This window comes from Etheostoma cragini, chromosome 13 (genome assembly GCF_013103735.1).
Source record: "Etheostoma cragini isolate CJK2018 chromosome 13, CSU_Ecrag_1.0, whole genome shotgun sequence".
Taxonomy (NCBI): Eukaryota; Metazoa; Chordata; class Actinopteri; order Perciformes; family Percidae; genus Etheostoma; species Etheostoma cragini.
In genome coordinates, this window is record NC_048419.1 from 4299121 (window position 1) to 4322867 (window position 23747).

Sequence of the window (23747 nt, forward strand, 5' to 3'; positions counted from 1 at the left end):
GCTTCACACATCATCTGAGAGATCAAAGGCCGTAAAATCAGATAGCATTACTAAATAACCTCATTATTATGCAAATGTCGTGTATTCTATTTTATCCCACCATTCTCAATAGTCTACATGGAAGAGGAAGACACAGGGAGATGTCCCGCTGGGCAACCAGCCACATCAAAATTCCTCCATCTGTGGTCAAATGAGTGTGTGTGTGTGTGTGTGTGTGTGGGTGGGTGCTCGCGTTGATACCAGTTGTCAACCCACTTGTGTCCTATTGGTGCTAGCCCTCATATCCCAGCCAAGATGCCTAACCACTGATCCCCGGAAGAGTGATTATAGTCTTGGTTGGACTGGACATAACCGGATTGCTGGTCAGACTTGTGTCCCAAGGAGAGGAAATAGGCCTATCACAGTTTCCAGATGACTCATACCAAGGTTTCTTGGGCAACAGGAAGTCAGACAATGTCAGTTGCTGTATGTGTTAAAAGAAAGTCTGCATGTAGTCTGTAATGCATTTTTTCCTGTTAACCAATCAGTAATACATTGTGTAAGTTACTTTGATTTTTGAAAAAGCAGTGTCTGAGACACAGTGGATGGACAGAGACCAGTCCTCTGATTTCATTGTGGAAGACAAATCATGGATCCAGAAAGCAACCAGACATTCAAGACAAGTTTTCATGCCATCTGAAGCAATCAATTTAAAGAGAAAATAAAAGAGCTCAGTGATTACGATGAGAGTCTATTAAGACAGCTCTGTGATCACAGCAATTTAGACATACGGGGTGGGATGCAACAATCTCCAATGCAAACAAATACATGCATGCATTTACTGCAGGTGCACACACACACACGTGCAACAGATAGATAAACATTTTTGATTAGAATTACCAACAAGATGAGCGATGTGCACGCTGCACGCGTGAACATAAGAGTGGCAAATACACATGGGGAAACTAAAATGGAGTGCACTCTAACACAGCCTGAAGACAAGAATTAGAAGAAAAAAAATGGGAGGAGGGAGCAGCTGCTCAGGCATATGAAAAACGGAACTCCAGAAATTAATTGCTGCAGATCAAGCAGCATACATGTCATATATCAGAAATGTTATTACTGTAGTTGAATCTACTCATAATTCCAAAGCCAAGAACCATAAGGGAATATGTTGATGTCTACTTCAGTGAAGCAGAGCCTGTTACAGGCCACACACTCTCCTTCCTATCTGCCACCCTAAGAAGCCAAGGTCATATTACTTTAGTCTGCAAGAATCTTTAAAGGGCAGCAAACATAAATCATTAGAACCTCACAAAAGTCCCCGACTAATATAAACTCAATAATGCATTATTGCTAAAAGCCATCACTGGCACCAATAGCCCTATTTTGAGCATGTCGAATAAAGAAATGAATATGGAAATGGCATGGACTGGGATGAAGTCACACTGGAATGCCCACCAAGCTCAGGTTAGTACTACGCAAAGACAGTAAAGGTGTGACTGGACCCCTCACTTCCAAAAGTGGCTCTAAAATAGATCATGAACTACATCAGTCTCCAACTGTAGACCCCTGACACTCACTCACAATGTAGATTCTCCACTGTCAAAGTTGAACACGTCTAACAAAACACACATCCGTGTCGATATTTCCGGGGCCCAGTGATGCAAAGGCTGACAGTCGGGGGTTTATATATTTTGTTTCATCTAACTTAAATGGAAAGACACACCATGCCTACCTCCCCATTTTTTTGCCTGTCAGTCATCTCGACTGCAATGACAAAACAGCTTTGCACCAGTACAACCTGTCACTCTGCCACACAGATGCTTAGAAGAAGACTTCACGTCACTATTCAGGTGGAGCTGGGGAGGAATTCCTCTGTCTCGTTTGATTTTTCTGTCTAATCCTTCATTTTATGTGGGCTCTTTGTTATCTCCCTGAAGTGGGAATCACATTTTAATTAGGTCTATTCCTTGGTTAGCATTTTCATCTTCGCACCCCCCTGTCCTATGTGCTCAGCCTATGGGCTTTGCTTCGTTGTCGGAGACTCTTAGTCCCCGCTCCCTGTCACAATCTAACATCTCCCCCATCTTGTGCCATCTTTTCATCCTTTAACTGCTCCATCTCTACTCACAATCTTGCTCTTCTGCTGCTGACAACAAAGAGTGCCCTATCTGACAAAACCTGTTTTCTGCAGATGGGAGACACACAATAATCAGCTACAACACTATACAAAAATAAAATCCACATATCACACATCCCAAGTGCAAAAACCCAATGAAAATAGTCACTAAGTATACTGTTGGCTCCTGGGCTGTAAACAGCCAGCCTGTATATGACTAAATATATCTATTAAATGGGATGTTAGGCATTCTCTAACCTCTCTGACCAGACTTTTTTCTCTCATGCACATCCACCCCCCCCTCCACCCCTTGAATAATGGTGCCAATAATTGACATAAATATATAAACAATTGACATTTGCAATACAAATAAATAAGCTAGCTAATGAGAATAAACACAATTGTCTGGTGAAGAGGCAATGCATCACTACCCTACTAATAATAGAACTTGGCGTGACGGTGACACATTTTAGCCTTTGATACTACAACGTTGTGCAACTGGGAGTGCTTGAGATTTAAATAGTTTCTTTGCCTCGTAAAAAAAAAAAAAGAAATCTCTCTCTGCACCCAGGATATGCAGCCCCTTTGACAACTGGTACGCCGGTGTCTTTTTCACTGACACTGTGACAAAGTGACTGCCAATTCTGATCAACAACTCTATCAAGTCCTTAGTGATACATTCCCCATTGTGTATGGGGCATTAAAAGACATTTTACTTATCTTTAAATGAACACCCTGTGCAAAAAAGCAAAGCCGCACATGCACTTGAGATAAAACCATACATCACCACAACAACCTAATGGTATACACAACACATATAAGTAGAAGGGTATGACGTTCTTGGTGAGCGTTGAACTATCACCATGTAAAAGTGTCTAACCCAGAGAGCAGTGCTATGCAAAATACTATAATGACTGGAAACGCACCATGGGAATCACTTATCATACTGTGTTACAAGACAGGTAATGGATTATATTTGGCAGCTTAAAGCGGCAAAATTATTATTATGATACACCCTTCACAGAATAGCAGCAACAGCTATGACTATGATTTTTTTTTAAGCATGGACCTATGCTGAGACCATCACTGTTAAGTGTGTGTATTGATTACTGTGCCTAGAAATGATGGCTCCTCCTCTACACCTAAGCTGCAGTGTAACTTAAGGCCAGCTAGCGGCAAGGAAATGCTCAGAGTAAACACAGTGTTGTCTGCACAGATGTCATGGTTTAGATTTATTTAGAGGGCAAATGCTCCATTAGTTGGGCTTTTTAATTAGCACACTTGTGAGAGAGGGTCATTAAGAAAGTCTGACAGAGGACCTGCTGATAAGTAGGATGGAGACACGGCTATCTCCAGCCCTGATCACACTCATACACACACACATACACACACAGACTAGGACACACACATGTATGCCCACACATCCTCCCACACAAGCACAGATCTGCTTAAAAACCAATAACATTTCACACTGTCATCGACAAACACAGCAAGTCAACATCACAGGTGCCACAACATTTCAACTCTAAAATGGCCACAGTTCACAATCAAAAAAATCACCCACCCACACACACACCCACACACACACACACACGCACGCACAAGACAGAATTGCACGCATACACACGTGCATAACCACACGTGCACACACAGGCAGAATGTGAATGAAAGAGCCTATTAGAGTAATTTACATTCAAATACATATTCATAAAGAAAACAGCAGCATGGGCGGGGGTGGAATGTCACCGTACCGTTTTCAGGGTGCTCGGTCTCTCCAATGCTGCCATCTGGAGTGGTTCTCTCATAGTGGTCCTCAGGCAGGGTCAGGGGTCCAATGCGAGGACCAGATGATGACTTACTGCTGGGAGTCTCCGATTCCTCCAAGCCACTGTCATAGTAGCTGTGCTGAGAGGCGTCCTGCAGGTCTTGCACAGGGTTGGCGGTGGAGAAGGTCACTCGCCGATGCGGATGCTGAACAGAGAGACAACAAATGAACATCTTCAAAACAAGTGATTTTTCAACTACACTTGTCCTCCTTTTTGACTGTTCCATAGACCAGGGTTGTATGGAACCAGCTCCAGCCCAACATCCAAGATTACGGTCTGAATTGCGCTGGACTTATAAAGTTCTTCAAAAGTCAAAACAATAGTATTAACTATTAAACACTCTTAAATATTAAACAGTCTTTTGCACTGCTATTATTCTTCAGATTATATAATGAAGAAATATGTGGACAGAGGGAGGTTGCAGACTTCAATGATGAGAGTGTGTAAATTAGCAACAACAGCAGAAACTGAAAAAGTTGGGGCATAAAATACAGACAAATTTCCCATATATACAGTATACTATACCACAACATTTAAATCCACAGTTACGGGGCATGTCTTTAAATATACTGAATGATATAGTCCTGTATATGTAAAAAATGATTCAAATATTTGTGTGCTCTGTAAATACTAATTAAGAGGATGTACACTTCAAGAACTAAAAAATGACCTTTTTTTAAGATATCTGGCATGTTGATACTGTATGTGATATAAAACTGATACAGTAGTATATACAATATCATAGGTATAAATCCAGGGTACAGATTGTAAAGAATTGTGCATTTATATTCGTTGTCCATCTTGTTGGGCTCCAGATAAAGGGTGGATTACAGGATGTACGGAAAAAATATCCAAATACAAGTTGCATTTGTGTATAATTGTCAATTATACCCACAACATACCACAACATGGATAGAGGTATTCTATGCAGACAGAAAAAATGTATAAAGAGATTGAACTTGGACTTGAAAGCAATCATTTTAAGAAAAGTGTCAGAAGGTGTCACAGATATTGAGAATTGAGAATGTGAAAAGTATTGTGGTTGTTGTTATCATTATTAGTCAGACAAAAGTTGAATTTTTGGAATCTTCCAGAGCCAAATTAATTCTGATGACAATGATTGGTACACTAATCAGTAGCCCCAGTGAGCTACTTCCTATCTCCATATTTTAACATTTCCCATTTCCACAGCTTTTGATGTTTAACCGAGTGGAAAGCCAGACAATATTTCTGCAGTTTAACTAAAAATGAATCCCAAGAAGATCTAAATAAGGCTAACAAAAGAGCAAAACAGAGCATTGGAAAGACAGTTTGTGACAGCCACTAGTTTGCGTGCATTAGAATATATCATAAGATCTGTTTTTTGCTTTTAGATACTGATGAGATTTGATCAAAGAATAAATATATGAATGAATGAAAATACTGATAAAATCCTAAATTTGATAGCTTGAAGAGGAGCAGAGCGGCATACTAATTCATTCAACATCACACCCTTTATCAAATTGAAAGGCTTGTAAATACAGTTAGGAGACCATTAAATTTCCTCTTCCAAAGATCAGTTTACTAATGGCTACTTACCACCGATCCACAACAGAAAGATGACTCCTTGACGGTGCACATGCAATTGTGCTCTTCCCCCACCCCCACACATGAGCACCTCTCGTAAAAGTCAGGAAAGCACTGATACAGCAGAACAGGCCTGCCTCTGCTGCACGAGTCAGCCCAGATCAATACCACGGGTCTGTGCTTTCTACCATTCAGCCACTTTTCTGGCAAACAAATCCATGCTAGAAATCATTTGAACCATCAGCCTTTTAGTACATACACACCAGCTATTGAGACATGCTTTTAAGGCGTAGGTAAGTGCTATCAACATTGTGTTTTTTTTCTCTTTAGTGGGCTTCAAAATGTTTCCAGAAATCTGTTCATCTCCCCATCATCTCAACCAGTCACATTTTCCTCACTTCACAGACGTTTCGCTCTTTCATTTAAATGATGTGTGAGTATGAAAGTTGTCTTGGACTGAAATTACATTTCCCCCCCCCAAAAAAAAAGAAAGATTGTTGAAACAAAACAACTTTAATATCTCTGTTTGTGCTAGTGATTTGAATTCTTGGTGAACATCTGAGAGAAAGAAAGCAAGAGCAGAGAGGTTTTGGGGGATTAATGTAAATAAACAATAAGTACTCTTGACGTAGGTCTAGAAGGACCGAAACGTTAATTTCTTTAACAAATGATGATGCAGTAGAAAGAGATATGCAGATATTCCTTTTTACAAGTCAGTGATACTTTCCAACGTACCTGCACAACAGAATTGTTGGATGTGCAAAGTTTTTTTTTTTTATAAAAGGAAGAGAAAAAAAATTAATTTGTTTTCTTTCTATTAAACACGCTCTTTGATTGTTGCATCTATATACAGTAAGTACTCACAAAGATGATATAACGCAACACAGAGTGTAACATTAGAATCTATTTAACAGTGAGTCTCAATAGAGAACTCCTCTATTGCACCGGACAATAGTAAGTTATTCTACTATTGTTTCTGTGATACTTCAATAAGATTGCTACTGACTCATGTATCTGGTCCAGACATGATATTCTTCAATAGTGCATTCTTAAAATTTGATTGGAGGTTGCTGAGGCTCCACATCTATTTACATGTTAGGGGGCATTTAGTTGTTAAATATGGATTCTTGCTTAAACTTCTCCTTAAGGCATCACTCCAGAGAGACAACATGTTTCCTGGGTATGATAACTAGCTAAGGCTGCAGAGATAGGAAATAGATTCTCCTTTTAGTCAGAGCACAAATCCTTTGCCAGGCCTTGGGGGCTGCAGGGATGCGGCAAGACGGAAGGATGGAAGGGGAGGCTGAGCAGGAGTTGGGAGTTGGTCAGGCAGTCATGAACGGCGCTTTGGCTGGAGGGGACAAGCAGACGGATTAGATTCTAGGAGACTGGAGGCGGGAGAGGGGGATTGTTTGGGCATTGTGGTACGAGTAGGAAGCTATGGGGCTGAGAATGAAAGAGGGGACATTTATGAAGACATCTGAATTCATAACCCCATTTAGTTTGGGCTAAAATGGCCTCATTTATATGCCTAATATTACAATCCTAAAGCAGATGGAAAGATACATCAGGATTCTGTCTTTGCAATGGGACCTAGACACATTTTAAAGTAGCAATACACAGCAATCATCTACTCCTTACCTAGAGCTCCTGTAGCCCTTTGGAGACACTTTCTTTTCTGTCAGACTTCCAGAAATATTATATACAACTGATTGCCCCAGAATAATTCCAGGTTGGACACGAATAATGAATATCTCCATGTATACATTGATATGCCCAAAAGCCAGAATGAGAAGCTGCAGCTTAGTAAACTATTTCGTTGTTGTCTGAATCCATTACGGTATGCATGATATGACGAGGTATTTAATGGTCACGTGTAAAATGAAAAGTGATCAAGAACGCTGTTTTGTCATATAAAGGGTGTCAACTTTCACTTTATACAATGGCAAGTCAGTGTCTGCCACTACATAAAATTAAGGAAAAAGTGAAAATGGCAGCAGCTGTATGTCCACCTATTTTCCCCAAGCTATTCAATGCCATAGATCTTACATTCACCAACTATCCTTTCACCTTGTAGCTTAAATTATGTCGCGTCACTTTCTTGAAAACGAAAAAATTTACAATTACATTGAGTGCAACCTCATGGGTACACAGTAGGGGTTAAAAAATAAGTGAAATGGTACATTAAATGTCTTTTGATGTGCTTGTGTTTGTGGTTGTTATGTAAGCTGCAGTTGCACAGTGTTAATTAACAGAACTATTGATGTAATATAAAAACCTATACAAGAAAAGACACGTCTCCCTTTCATCCTCCAATTGATTTGTACAAGCCAACATAAAGCATAGGGGCTATAGGGCTCTACAGTGTGTCTGTGTGTGTGTGTGTGTGTTTGCCTATAGTTTGGCGCACACATAAAGAATTCAGACTAGTAGGGTGAATTATAAAGACCGGCTGTATTTTCAACTTCTTAGTTGCATCTGATGAATAAAAAGAACTGGATAACATAACAAAATATGGCACAACTGGTTATGGTTAAACTGATGAGGTGTGAAAAATGCTGAAGCAGATATTCATAAATGATGATCTGTATATGTTAAATCATAAGCTTTAGGAATTTTAGGTTATGCTGGGACTGGCAGCACATATTTTGTTTTGGCTGAGACATCAAAATAGATATTTCATTCATCAAATGGGATTTAAAACACATTCACGGGTGGTTTGATATCTGATTTAAAATTGCCCTTTCCATCACCTGCAATATCACACATAACAGTGACGTCAGAGCGCTGTCAGCCCTAACAGCTAGCTGTGACTGCTGGGAAAAAAAAACATTTATCAACCACCTCTGTCACTAATGTCACACAGTGTTGTGGTGTGATAAAGGACTTCTGTACCGAGACTACGTATTGCAATGGTGTGAAGAGTGAGAGGATGCATCTCCATTATTCACCCGGCCTGCAGCCTGCTGTTTTGTGTCTATATTGGAATAAATGCACCACCAGTTTGTGAATGTTCTCACGCCTATGTCGTTTCCACAGCAACTGACGCAGATGGGTTATTGTAAATGGTTCCATCTAATCATTTGCAAATAACAGTCTGGACAGCCTGTCCTAAAGATTGGATTTGAAATAAAAAATAAATGATTTGCCTGCAGCTTGAATGGAGGAATAAAAAGGGATTCCTGGGGAAAATGGCTGTGCCTAAGCAACAAGGATGGCATTCTGGGGACTGTGGAGCATCAAATATTGCCATTGCTGATTTGCACCACTGATCCCTGATGGGACAGCAGACCCCACTGCTGTTGTGCTCTCCCATGGCGCAGAGTCCAGTGAAATGCCCTGGAGCCACCTGACACCACTCTGCCGTCAGGTGCCCTGTCATCCAGCCAAGCCTCACTGATTGCCAGTGCACAGGGCTGCTGGTACTTATGCAGATGGAAAAGCATTTCCATCGTCTCTGACACTTTTTCAGCAGACTTCAAGCAAAGTCACCGGCGAGTTAGATTTAGGGTTTCGATATCTGTCTCATGCTTCCAAGTCTGCATTTGTGTTTTGACTGATCTGGATGTGAACATTTAGTGATTAAGCTGGCTCCTGGATTGTCTGTAACTTAACTACCTTGTGGAAAGTATTCCCTGGCGTACTGTATTTTACAGCAAGTGGCGGCTTAATGGTTGGTACATATGGTGGGACTACAATCCAGAGTGTTGTGGCAACAGGGTAAAATCAGATATTAACATAATGATGAAGCACATTTAATGCATCTCCCTCAAAAGACGATATTATTATTTTTATAGTAGAATAATTCTTTGATGGTTCTTCTACAACATTATCTCTATTTGGTATGCATTTTATTAGCAGTTCCTCCTTTAATATCTAACCTGAGATTTGAAGCTCAAGGAAGCATCTAATCTTTGAGGCATTAACCTCTGCATTTTAAGCCAAAGTGGTTGATACCCCATTTATACCACTTTGATTGTATCTTCAGTTATGCTACTCTGACTGCTTGCTAAAACAGATCTGGATCAAAGTTAAATATTCAATTATTTCTTATGAATTAATCATGAAAAACCTTTTTTTTTTTTAATCAATCCAATTATCTATTTTCCTCCGGTGATAAATAACAACATGTGCTACCGTAGAGTAGGAAAACCTAGATGATGTGCTATTTGCAGTAATATATGCGCCCCTCTATATTTCATTGCTATGACGAGAAAGTCCTTTTTTTTCCTCCAAAAGCTGAAACAAACAAGTCCCCGTAACACTGTGTTTAGATAAAATGCCTTGTTGCTTCCCATGTCCAAAGGGCAACATCCTTCATTTGTTAGTCACAGAGGTATTCTTTAAACTGTGTCACTGTGACCAGTAAAACATTCTGAATAGGAGCAAAGTGAACAAGTGGCTTCCAGAGTTTCACACCTTTGAGGAAAGACACATGAAATGGGCTGATGACCTACTCAACATTAACCTACTCAATTATTGTTTGTATACAATGCTGTATATAATTGTTGTATAGAAAATGAGGTGCTATTTGCTTGTGGAAAACTTGGCCATTCAGGGTGTATTACCTGTTCTTATAATAAAGGTAAAGTGGTAAAATGGGAGGCTCCAGAAGTTAAAGCATGTCTGTATTTTCCACACAGAGACAGGTGGGGAAAGTTGAGTTTGTAAGGTTAATGAGAAGGAGCTGCACTTTATTTAGGTTAGAATGAAGTTGTTTTAACAGGTTGTGAAGCCCAGCAACTTTAGTGCACTCAGCAAGGAATACCCTCAACATTTCAAGCTGCAGACCTACATACCTACAGTATGTGGCCCTGTTTATCAATCCTGAGTTGAAGGTATATCGTTTGTGTATACTGGAGCTGGAAGCCAGACTCTCAGATATTATAAAATGGGTTTTCTGCCCATGTTAAAGGAAACGGCTGATGTCTCAGTGCTCCTGTGATATGAAAAATTCAATTTAAAAGGATGAGAGAAAGAATGGTGCACGGCCTATTTTCATTCCCCCACATTGAGAGATATGAGAATGATGTTCCGTTGTGTGGAGGAGATGATGCCAATCGTACTGCAGAGAAATTCCTTCATAATTCAATTCAATTTCATCTGAATCCCAATGGCAAGCTCCTCTGCCAGAGAGGCAGAGCAACAGAGACAAAAAGGTAGGGCTAGAGACTAAGATGGAAGTAGAGGGACTAAAAACTGAGACTGAAACAAAGAAGTAATAGGGACAGAGTCGCAGAGAGCAGCCAGACTTTCTGAAAGGTAAGAAGACAGCAACACAAAGCAGAGGGGATGTGGATAGGAAAACTATTTCCTATTTCAGTAATGATTCATTTTGATCATTGTGGCACTTTAAGTAGAGCCAACTAATTTTCCTTAATTATCTCTTTGCAGCATCTGACAAAAGCAGAGAAAAAACATTGTTGTTTTTTTTTGGCTGAGATCTAACTGAAAGGCTTTTTGTGAAGAAGTGTTCAGACTGGTAGATTATATAGTTAACCTAAATAATATGTTATTATACTGTATATGTAGCATTAGGCACATAATGTGCATGTAAACTCTTCGATAGCATGTGAGAGTTCCCGAAGGGCGGGGCCTAGAATTTCCATTTAGTTACAATCTTTGGGAGTACATCCTGGCTCTGGCATTTTGGGCGTGTATGCAGGAATCAATGAGCTGCTGCCTCTGAAGGCAGAGAAAAAATGAGCTGCACCAACAAATATGACAATGAAGAAGTACACCTCTCAGTGTATGCAGCAAGCATAAAACCATAAAAGACTGAAGCACTTGCAAAGGAAATGCATATGGAACTGTTTTTATTTTCCATCCCACCATTATGTCCTCCATTCTCATCCCATCTATGGCTCTCTCTTCTTTCTGTCTTCCACACACACACACACACACACACACACACACACACACACACACATACACAGTTGTTTTTGTAGGTGCAATAGCTCCAAGGCAAGCAGCGTGGAATTGGAGTCTTCAAAGAGTCTTGGATTATCAAAGAGACACAGCTACCAGAAAACGAGGGGACACGCTAGAGAGGGGGAGGGAGGAACATAAGCGGGAGGCGGGGAGGGGGAAAGAGTGCAGAGGAGTCAGCATGGGTTTGCGTGGAAGATAAAGTGATCAGACAGGGGAGTGGTGGGGGTGAGGGGTGGATAAGACCAGAAGTCCCTTTGTCCGCGTACTGCAAATGGAGAGGAAAAAAGGCTGGAGTGAATACATTAAAAAACAATCACATAGGCCTTAATGGTCTTGATAGGCAAGACTGAATTCGCATTCTTCACTGTCTGTGCCGCCGCCTATTCTGGAGTTTTCTTTTTTCCTGCATAGAGGATTTCATTTCAATGGAAGCATTGGCCTTGAAATACCATAATGTTGTTACAGTAAACCAAGTATTACTGCTGCAGGACCCACCATGTGTGAATATAGCTGCCACATCTAATGACAAATCTGACTGTTCACGCCATTCCATATGACAGGATGTGGGAGTGCTGGTGTGAATGCATCACCCTTCGACAAAAAGCTCTCCGTCAGCCCCTCTGTCCCACAATGAGCTATGGATGTCTTTTTTTCCATTATAAGAACACCTCTCACTATGGAACACATTTCAAGCCAGTGTACGATTGGGGTCGGTTCAATGCTGTCAGCTGCTGGGCATCATCCGGCAATGATCCTGCCCCACTGCCACAGCGACTACACACAAACCTCCCACTATCGCTGACCTGGTTTGAACTAAATTACTCATTTAGTGTATGATGAGAGCATAAAATGTTCCTAAAACACAGTGCCAAAAAACAAATCAAAGTCCAAAAAGTAATCTTTCTCTCGCTGCGCAAGTGTTCTTGAAAAATGTTGTAATTGTAAAAGATGGGTACTTGTGTGAAAAAAAGTGTTCCCCCTGCCTGCATCCATTTGGTAATTTTGGGGAATGCCACGACATCTTTTATTCTGACAGCGTGAGTATGAGAGTGAGAGTTATGCCTATGCAAATTGTTGAACTTTCATCACCTCTGTCTACAATTGCGGATGTTATGTTCGCAGTGAAGGCGGACATAACGACAAAACCCCAAACCGCACAAAAAGTGGTATCTTCACTGCCATTTTTAAGCCACAGTGAGCTTTTGTGTTGAAGTGTGTGGCTAGTACACACACAGATCAAGAAAATTAAAAACAAATACCTGTCAGTCTAATTATAGTGACTGTACGATACTTATTTTAACACTGTTAAATTTGATCGAGTTAAATGACTATTAATCCATTAAAAATGTATTTACGTTGATGTGGGTGGAATGGAAAAAGGTAATACAAATGGTGAGCCAGAGTTGATTAATACTTCACAATATATTTTGGTTAATTGGTATTTTCTTCTGACATAATGAAATAAGATTATGGAATGGGGAAACACATATGTAATATTCTTTGGTGTCAAGAGAGATTTTGAGGGAAGGGATGAGCTTTAAGGAGAGCTAGAGAAAGGATCAGTGGCAGAACTTAATTGGGAAGGGCACAGGATTAAAAATATGATTGGTTTAGGGTTTAGGTGGTGATGTCTTTCTACCGACACTCTCATTGTCTTAAACTGTTGGGACAAAATGTGCTAATATGAGCTCATAGGGTCAAAAGAAATCTTATAGAATGAAGAGGATTTTGAGAGTTTGGGGTTTACAAGGGATGTTCTACGAGACACTGTGGAAAGGAACAAATGCTTCCATCAGAAAAACTAAAAGCACATAGGGAAATGGAAGACGCAATATACTGTCGAGAAAACAGGAAAAAAATGGAGTCAGAGGATCACACGGTAAAGATGGAAAGGAACTGCAGCAGTTGTTCTCTGCCAAAACGGTAAGAAACAAGAAAAGAACTGAAAGAACACTACATAGTGAAGTTAGAAAAGGCTTTACCAAAGACAAAGATGTTTCAAAGATAGACAGATAAATAACTCAAGACAGCACTAGAGTGAAATTCCACAAAAACAATAAGATTCATGTGACTGAGTAGGAATCTTATTGAGGAAGAAGGTTATTGGTGTTTTTTCTTCAGTGAAATGTTTTGTTTGTTTTTACTTTTAACAGTAACACCTTTTGACCCTTGAATGTAACATTGTTTTAATTTAATCTTTTTGTCTTAAACACTCTGTTTTTGTTACACACTGGCCTGACTGCACACTGCTCAGGACCTATTCATGCACAAATGGAGAGATGTCAGAGTGAGTGGGCTGCCAGGGCTCAGGAGGTGAACTGGCAACTCTCCAGCTACCAGTCCACTACTTTGGTCTGAACAGGGACTTGAACCAGCGACCCTCCGGTTCCCAACCCAACTCCCAGCGGACTGAACTACTGCCATCCAAATAATTATGCACAACACACATTTTGTAATGTCAGCTTTGGTTTTTAAACACTGAATGGCTGTTATATTTAACACTCCCCATCATATGGAAGAGGATTTGGGCCACATGTGAAAAATGTGTTTGAGTTCTGAGTTTAAAGTCAGAATTCTGAAAAAAATCAGAATTGTGGAGTTAGAGGATCATACGGTATAGATGGAAAGGAACTGCAGCAGTTGTTCTCTGCCACAACAGAAAGGAACAAGAAAAGAACTGAAAGAATACTAAATAGTGAAGTTAGAAAAGGCTTTACCAAAGACAAAGATGTTACAAAGATAGACAGATAAATAACTTAAGACAGTAGACAATAGAATCAGAATTGTGACTTTAATCTCAGAATTGTGACTTTCTTTTAAAAAGTCTAATTATTTTTTAAGTCAGAATTGTGACTTTAATCTCAGAATTGTGACGTTTTATTTTTAAAAGTCTGATAGAAATATATATATACACATATATATATATATATATATATATATATATATATATCTTTAAAATTTAAAACATAATCTCCAAATTCTGATTCTGATTAAATATCAAATCGGCATTTATTGAAATATTGTTGTTTTTTTTACAAAAATGTAATGGACGAGTTGTTGGATTGTGACCTCAAATTTACATTTCTGCAACTGTCCTTTGTTGTGAGTGTTTTTTGATATCTAGGAGTCTGTATGAAGCACTCTATTAGTTAAGTGTATTGCTTTATTTCCCCAAAGAAAAGGGTTAACGTTCGGGTCGACACATTCAGATTTAAAGTTTCCTCAGCTTCTCTTTGAGTGATTAAGCACTATAAACTCAGTTCACTTTAGTTGCTCCTTAGAGCCAGACATTATCACTCCCTAGGAGGCTAAAGTATATTCGCAGCATAATTTCCAGCAACAATAACAACAGTTGCATTTAGAGGAGAACGATTGTGAATTAGAGCGTCTAGCTTGGAGTCAGGCCAGCAGGGTGCAGGGAAAGTGAAAAGCAGGAAAGACTCCAGGAAGTGGATAGATGATTATAACCTTGTACTATTTACCGTAGACAGACCAGTCTTTGTCCGTGTTATGGTGAGAGCAGGCCTGTGGTTCGGAGTAGAAGGATACAGGCAACAGTCTCCTTTATGTGTGTTTTGTTTGCCTGTTTCACTGACATGAAGATACATATCTGTACACTGCTTTCACAGTGGAAACACTATCAAGATAGCAATACTTAAGGAATTTATTGTCGTTGCGAGAATTAATGTCTCCCACCATAACTAGGGATTTACATCACGGCACACAAAAAAAAATGGTGACAGTGATTTTAATACTTCCAGAAATGTGGTTTCAGCTTAAAACCTGACACCGTCTGACCTCAGCCGGGTATTTTAGGTGGCATATTTGCACAGTGTGACTTTAAAACAAAAACATCACAAGCTCCTCTGGTGAGTAACAGTCACAGCTGCATTGGTGTAGAGCTCACAGCTTCTAACAGGACTGAAAGGAGTTGATTTAATTGGCTATGATAGTAGCCAGCTCTAACCACGACTATATGTAAGTATCCTAATCTGGCCGCCTATTACTGCACCGCAGGTAAAATAATTAAAATTAAATTGGTCAAAACCAAATGATCTAACGCTGCTTGAGCCAGCATCTGGGCTTGAAGTTGGAAGTCCCTGATTTTCCATGCCAAAAACAAGAGAAATCAAATTATTAGTGCTGTCAAACAATTAAGATATTTAATCGCGATTAATCGCATTAATGTCAGAGTTAACTCGCAATTAATTGCACATTTGTATATATTCGAAATGTCTCTTGATTTCTTTTTGATGTCCCTTGATTAATTTTTCTCATTTTAATGCTCTTATCAACATGGAAAAGTGGATTGGCTTGCTTTACGCAATAGTTTTTCTTTATTGAAAACAACATTGGCATCCAGTCTACTGTAGTGTTCAATTTCACACGTAACATTCTCACTAGCTGCAGTCGTGCAGTCGTGCACATTTGGAGCAAATCATCTCCCACACAATGTAACACTGTCCATCAATAAGAGGGTGAAAAAAATGGAAGGGAGGGAAGAATTGGCATCAGCTGTGTGCTTGGCCATCAAGTGGTATTTCAGACTGGACGTGCTGTGATGATTGTTCGGTTCACAACGACAAAACACACAGATCCCTTTGGTCTTGTCAGTGGAACCATTTGGCAACTTTTAAAAAGTTAACTTTTCATTCAGAATCTTATTGCCGTCCATTTCGGCGTTTAGCGCTCGCCATCCACTCAAACGTTATGTTACTACTCTTTGGCCGGCTCGCAAGCCCAAACGGCGTGTGTGCGGAGTGCCTGTTGTATTGTTTCCGGTTTAGCTAGATCTGGTGTGGTGTTGTGGTTTTTTTTACGTTACTAGTTGCTGCAACAGCATGTGAAAAAAACTACAAAGTTTGCTAAGCCAAAAACAAGATGTAATGCTGTTAAAATGGTTTTGCGTTAATGCCGTTATTAACGCTTTTAACTGACAGACCTACAAATTTTACATAAATCACTGAAGTTGGCCCTAAAGTTTGTCAGATCACATCTGGTCATGCTTTATAGAGCTGCTGAGCAAACGTTTTAGCAGCTTTGCAAATTGCAATATTCATGTGTGTGTTTATGCTGAAGGGGTTCTGCTCATTAATGGTCAATTGCAACTATATTTTAAATATGAAAAAAGTCCCAAGGGCTAGAATCCAATGCAATCTCCAACAGATCCACTCCTAAACAAAACTGAGTAAAGAAGGAGTATGGTCAATAGACTTCCCACCATGCTGATGGTGAAAGAAAGAAATAGGTCAAAGAAACTTGTTTGGTCTATGGAAATCAATATCATTATCAAATTTCACTTCTTTTTTTCAAATCAATTCACAGCCTTGTCGGACATGGGTTATGGCTAATATTTGCAGTGCACAATGCCTTTTCTATTTGTTTTACTCTGCAAGTAGTTCCTTCAAGTTCAGTGAAAGCAATCAATATTTACTGTTTTTAAGCCCAGAGCAGAAGTTGCACAGTCACCACACCTTAATAGCTGTCTGTGGGCCAGTATACACTTCGTCAGTGTACTTATGTCAGCAAGGAATGGTAAGCTCAATTGAACAAGGTTTACGTCCAATACCCACTTAAATGTTCTAATACTTGAATCACATAACCATTGAAAATTATTTTTGTTCATATAGCTTCTTTCTCCATTTCCTGTAATATACTGTAAAAAGAGCATCTACTAAACTGTCTCTCTGAAAGACATTTCAGGAGTATATAAGACCAGAAGGGAAAGATAGATGGAGAAGAAGATGGGTTGAAGGGGGGGGAAGTAAAGAATCAGACATGAGAAATATGAATCCTCAATATCCACTCCCTGCTGTGTACCTTATTGCCTCTCAAACTTCCCATTTTCAGAGTTAATATCTCTTTTGCTGTAGCATGTGGCTTAGAAGCATGCACATACTTTCATTTGTTTGAACTGGAACATAATTGGATTGGGAAAAGGGATTGAAAAGCCTTCAACCATACTTGAAACTTTTTTTCTGGCCATCCTCTTACATGTGCGTGAAAGGGTACGATGCAGTGTTTAAGCGTGAGCGTGCGTGTACATGTATGCATTGCTATTAATAGCATCTCTTATGGTCTCGCTTGTCTTGCTTTGTTACCCTGCACGCGAGATGTCCCGATTGGCAATACATTGCCGAGAGCTGGATGATTTGGGAAGTGTGTCTGCATCTCGTTCTTGCACTCAAAGTAATTCTTCCGATGCAACTGGATAGGGAGCCCTCATGCTCCTCCATCTTATCAAGGAACTGAAAAATCATGCTTAATTAGATTCATAGTGACCTTTTTCATCTCTGGCTACAAGCGCCCAGTCACTGCCAAAGCAGGATGTGTTCTCAACATTGATCTTTCCGCAGACCCGGGGATTGAGCAGAGCCCGGCGCAGTGAAACGAGGCAGAAAAACAACATATCAAAAATCATCAGATGAAGAGATTACTCGGTTTGAGTGAGCTGCTCTGTGTTGAGGCATTTTTAGGAGTGAGCGTGTTTTTGAGCAGAGCTCTGCATCTCAATCATAGTGCAAACAAACTATCACACAAGTCCCTGCCCTCTGCTTCATGGCCCATTTGCCAGACATGCACACGTAATCCTACTGCCTTTCTCATTGCCAGATCCTACCTCCACTTGCTTCTCCTTTTGCATCCCGCCACCCTGCTTTCACCTTTCCGCAACAGCAGTCTGCAACTGAGCAATTCTTCCTCCAGGCTTCAAACAAAAGATGACTTACAAGTTCCGTCCAGAAATAATAGATGCCCTTCTGATGAAGCCAATACAGAGATCTGCATTTTCCAGGGGAATGTCTGCTTTTAAAATGTCAACATGCACGTATTAGCGGCTAAAGCTCAATCAACTTTACACAGTTAAAAAACAAACAAAAACAAACATACTGTTGGGAATTCTCCTTTTGAAATCGTAAAAGTTATTAGCAGATTGAATTTGTTTGTCACAGTCCCACTGCAACTTTGGTATTACTGTGGGGGAGTACACTACACTAAACACAGTTGATACAGACATGGTATGATATCGATGACAGATTTGATTAATCTACTGATGAAATATTGGTGCGAGTGCTCCACAATGGGCTGGAACCCCAAAGCAGAATATCTTGTATGAATACTCTATTGCCATATCCTTTCAGAGCTCATTTGAGTCATATCTGACATATTTATGACTCATGATGTCATATCGTAGCCATCAGAGTACAAGCACCATGAACCATTTAAATACCGTGGGCCATGCTGTCATCTCCCGTTAGCAATAGATGCATAAGAAGAGGCAATCGACTGGATTCTTTCAAAAAGCTGCACAGAAGCTTGAGCCCAGACTTGGTGAATTTACAAGCAGGAATGATTTCGCAGGAAGGTCTATTTAGCTGACAAAAAAAAAATGACAGCATCATATTTAATTGAATACATGAGGGGAAGAGACATTGGAAGCATAGGAAAATAGAACAAACATGAGCATTATCTTGATACAGAAGGGTACAATATTTTTTTTTTAAAGAAGTTCAAGTTAACAGTTGCACCCAAGAAATCTATAATGATCCTTTGTGTGCACCTTAACAGAGTTGCCTGGCAACAGAACTAGAGCTCCGCAGTGAATTTAAGTGTCAAACGAAATACATTTGTAATCCAAAGGCAACATGGATTACATTTTAGACAGTAGGAGTGCTTCTTGGACAAGATTTCAGTAGCTAAGGTGGGCAAAGTGAATTGGATAGAAGGCAAATAAATGTGCAACTTAATAACTTCCACGACGCCGCCTCGTACCTGAATATGGATGCTTGAATGAGCACAAAATAAGCACAAGTAATTAACTGTGAAGGTTTTAAAAATGGACTGTCTTAATGGACGCCGTTATTCATCAGCCTTCAACGGGAGTCCATGAAATATCACGAGGGTGGACATGAGACTGATAAATCATGATAGCATATAGATCAGTGCCGTACCTTTTTTTCCCGCTGAATTATTGATTTACTCACACGCAGAGCTGCTGTTTGAAAACACATTTCCTGTTTCTACTGAATTTGACCACCAAAAGCTGGTTTTTGCAATGTCCCCCAAGTCCCCTCCTCTGTGTCTCAAACGCCCCCCACCCACCCACCCACACACAGACAAATAAATAAATGCATTTGTTTTATAAGCAGGCTGCATTTTCTGCTAAACAATGTTAAGCATTTACACAAAGGGACCCAAATGAGCCTCTGATTGAAGATGGAATCAGTGCCCAAGCAACCCATCACAGAGCCTCTCTCTACCACATATGCATGATTAATACATCAAACAACATCAATTCTCCTTCCTCTTCCACTTGTCAATTATCACACACATGCACACACACACGCACACATGTGCATACACCCACGTGCACACAGAGGCAGAATGTACCTAAATCCTTACAGGACTATGCATGAACACACAGACACTGCCCCCTCAATCATGGTTAATACATCAAACAGCATTAGTTTCTTGGATTCCTGAAGCTTAGACAGACACGATTCTGACAGCGCATGATTCCTCACTGGCTGCCTCCCCCTCCAGCTTCCCCACTTTCTTTATTCCCTATCAAGTCTGTTTGGGTGGTAACAGAACATGCTGCCAAAACAGATTCACTTACATATTACCTTTGCTTTTTGTAAGCTTGTTATAATGTCATGTTAGAAAGCCATCTCTACAATAAGATGACACTGCTGAGGAGCTTTAGAGGTTTGGGAGACGTAACAATAATAACCACAAACCCTGATCAACAAAGTCTTTATTTCATAAGATTTCAATATTCTTCTGACATAAACAAGTATTTATAACCCTATGTATCCAAGGTTTGCTTTTGTACCACCAGTTCATTGGCATTGAAATGAAGAGTCTCAGATCAGCATAAAACCAGCAGGCCGTCAAATGCATTCAAATCTAACCTTTACAATTCAAAGATGTTTTTTGGCAAGCCATTATGTAACATCAATGAGCAGGTGGTCTACTGGATCATGCTCTGATAAAATGGACATTCATTAGTATATCTTTAGCATAAAGTGCTCTGTAATTACCATGCGAGGCCTGTATCTTTAGAACGCAGTGCTGCATATGATCTCCATTTGATTTTACGGTGCTTTCAGCATACTGATATGAACCTTATTTTAGAGATCCAAGCTGTAGTCTTTCTAGTTGAAATTAGTAAGTGAAAATTCTTCGACTCTTCTGTAATGACCCATAACAAGTGAACGAGTGATTTACGCATGAGCTTTATAGGCAACAAAGACAACACTGATGTTATCTTTAAGTAGTAACCTTAAGCAGATTGCTTTAGGATTTTAAATGGCATTCAATGAGTATACTGTAGCTCCTTGATAAATACAGGAAACACTAAATGAAAAGGGAAATATTGTGTGTTATGGAGAGCCTACTGGGCTGCTGATAGTGTAGCTTAAGTGCAGGGAGACTCACATGTGGTCCGCTATACTGCAAATCCTCAAAAAGAGGATAAAGAGGCTTTAAAATCACATTTACACCACAGGAGCAGCATCCCACAGATAAATACAGATCATGGTATTTGACCCTGTCCATCAGCACATTGAAAGGCTCATGGCTTCTACACCATAGAGTCACAAACCAGGCTTTGTCACTAACAGATACAGTGCAACACTTCGATGACTCTAAATAATAGCAGCGCCTGGTGAGACCTAGGGAACAACTGAGGGCAAGTCAGCTATGACTTCTGAGTTTTCCACAATTCCGCTCAGTTATTTGACCTTTTATTAGATCTGTTAAATGAAAAACATGGTCTTGATTTTACCTCAGAGTTGTGTTTGGAAAAAGCCAGAATGCAGAGCCCGTTGAAATAAGTTGAAGTATCTGTGTACTTTGCACAGATCGATAGGAATCCTAAAAAGCCAGCGTTCCATACCTGTTCCTTCATAACATTCAACAACAACCTTAAATGTCAATACTGATCACCATCTGCTAGATATTTTCTGTACTACCTGAAAGGAATTAACTTCACAAGATTACAGGAATCCAATGGCAGCAAGGGCATGGATCTCGCTCCTTTAGTCATGGGTTCATGCTGAAACCAATAACCTACAGTACGTCTCTGAGGTAATATGAAACCTGTGACCTTTATTGGACCAATGTGTCACACTAGGCCTTTAAGTTACTAATACAAACAAGAAATAAACTGTGTATATTAGATATGTCTTTGCACAGAAAAAACAACCTGAAGTTTAATAAAATCTGGCAAAAGATAATATTTTATATTTATTGACATTTATCCCTACAGAGAGCTAAAGGCTATGGCCGCTTATTAATTCATTGTCCTGTTTTCTTGGAGGGAAACCACTCTCAAAGCTATAATGAATATAATTAATGGATATGGAAGTAATTTTTAAGGGTGGGCTTTTGTTTCATCAGCCTTGACGTTTCATTGATTAGAATTATGTTATTGTCCCCACAATCTAATGGGAAGATATACTGTGGATTGGCTCCTAACTGACTGTGTACCAGTTTACCACGTGCATTATTATACAGTATCTGATTTTGTACAAAACAGAAGAAAAATACCGCCTGTTTGAGCATTTTTGAACTAAAATGATCTGGCTTGAATACATGGAATATATTACAAATCTTTCCATAAATGCCTTCATAAATACTGTACGCAGTGACAAAGCTCAAAGCTGCATTTCTATGGGTTCCTATTATAGATTCACATTAGCTTGTCAGGAGATAATTAAATAAAAATAAAAACATGGATAGGAAACCATAGATGAGCTGCCATCTCATGTTTATTTATCTGTTTATGCGACAAATACAGAGCATAGAAAATTCCCTAAAAAGAGTACGGTCACACACTGTAGCATTTTGTTAGGCTCTAGTTTGCAACTGTTGCCCCTGAATTGACTTTTCTATGAAGAAGTAATGCATGTACAGTGCAGAACACAAACTATCAGTGCAGAACACAAACTATAAACAGAAAATATAAATAAAATAGCAGAAAAAACTACAGAAAATACAATTCTAAGGAAGGTTCCCTTATCACACTTAAGAAACAGTTTTAAATTAGCTTTAAAATGGTCCTGGTAGTGAGGAATTCCATATATTTACCCAGTGAATAAAGACAAATAAAAAGAGCCACAAACCCTGAGAGGTTTTAACATGTCGCTGAGCACACAGAGCGATTACATAAACATTTATAGATACAGTGAGTTTAGCATTGCAAAGTCAATGAAGGTGTCATGCTTAATGTCTTGAGGACATGGGAATAATGAGGTCTTATTGGCTCGCCATCTGAAATCTTTATAGCATGTGATCTGCTGACTACAGATTGTGTTAACAATCTTGATTATTGTAGAAGATGCTTGAAACAAGTCACTTGCACACTTAATTAAGGAAAGCCATTGAATGCATACGACTACTGTTAACGCAAAACATGTTCTGATATTTTCGTAAGAAATGTACTTATCTTTTACAACCTTGTTCACCATTTATGTTTCTGAATAACAATCTAACATAACATCTAAGATATTTAACTTTACAAAAAACTATTTTGTAGATTGTCATTTCACACAAGTTTTACCTTTTGATTTCAGGCAAAGACCAACCCCTGGGTAAAAAGCTTCTCTACAGCTATCTTGGTGTTAAGTGGTAGATAGTAGTTTTCAAATCATGCTGCTATAGGTCGCTGAAGCTGCCACAATGGTATGCAACATGATACTTCTGCTACTTCTAAAAAGATTCAGCTACACAGACAGTAAAAGCCGCATTTTCCTTTGATTCTAAACTGATTTACTGCCTTGGGAATTCAAACACTGCGGATCATCAGATGGGCCTGGGCTGATAGCCGTGTTATTTGATGGAGATAATGAACAACCACTCCAGGAATTCAGATGTGTTCTCAGACATTAGAGGCGTGTGAGAAAAAAAAAATAGCTCTATTTCCCTGGTGGCATTTTAGTGACATTTTAATGTGAAGCGTCTCTGGTGAGTTGGAAAAAATGAAGTACACATGTTCAAATAAAAAATATTCCGCGCCTGATAACCACCTTGTATCATCTATCAGATCGATCGCTGAAGACAACATCTGGACGACCACCTTGAATCAATAAGAGGAAATTAAATGTGTGTTCTTTATCTAATCTTCATAGCGTTTCTCTCATAACTAAAGTGTGTTTTCACATTGTGCCGGTAGCTTACGCTGCTCCTGTGCTGATGGAAGCAGTGGCGGGGAGGTTAAGTTTTAGACTAAATACAGTCATTGCAGGTTTTCTGGATTGTTGGAGGTGGTTTGTCATGCTTTCCCCCTTCCAAAACTGAATGAGAACAGACCTGGATGACTC

At 39.6% G+C, this 23747-nt stretch overlaps 1 protein-coding gene across 2 annotated transcripts in view; it reads right to left on the minus strand.

The window, feature by feature from the left end:
- The window catches only part of pcdh1a (protocadherin 1a), a 92145-nt gene that overhangs the window by 18646 nt on the left and 49752 nt on the right, over positions 1 to 23747 (minus strand). For both annotated transcript variants that reach the window (XM_034890110.1, XM_034890111.1), the window contains exon 4: positions 3853 to 4072. In XM_034890110.1, coding sequence (XP_034746001.1) covers positions 3853 to 4072 — 220 coding nt within the window. The remainder of the gene's footprint in view (positions 1 to 3852; positions 4073 to 23747) is intronic.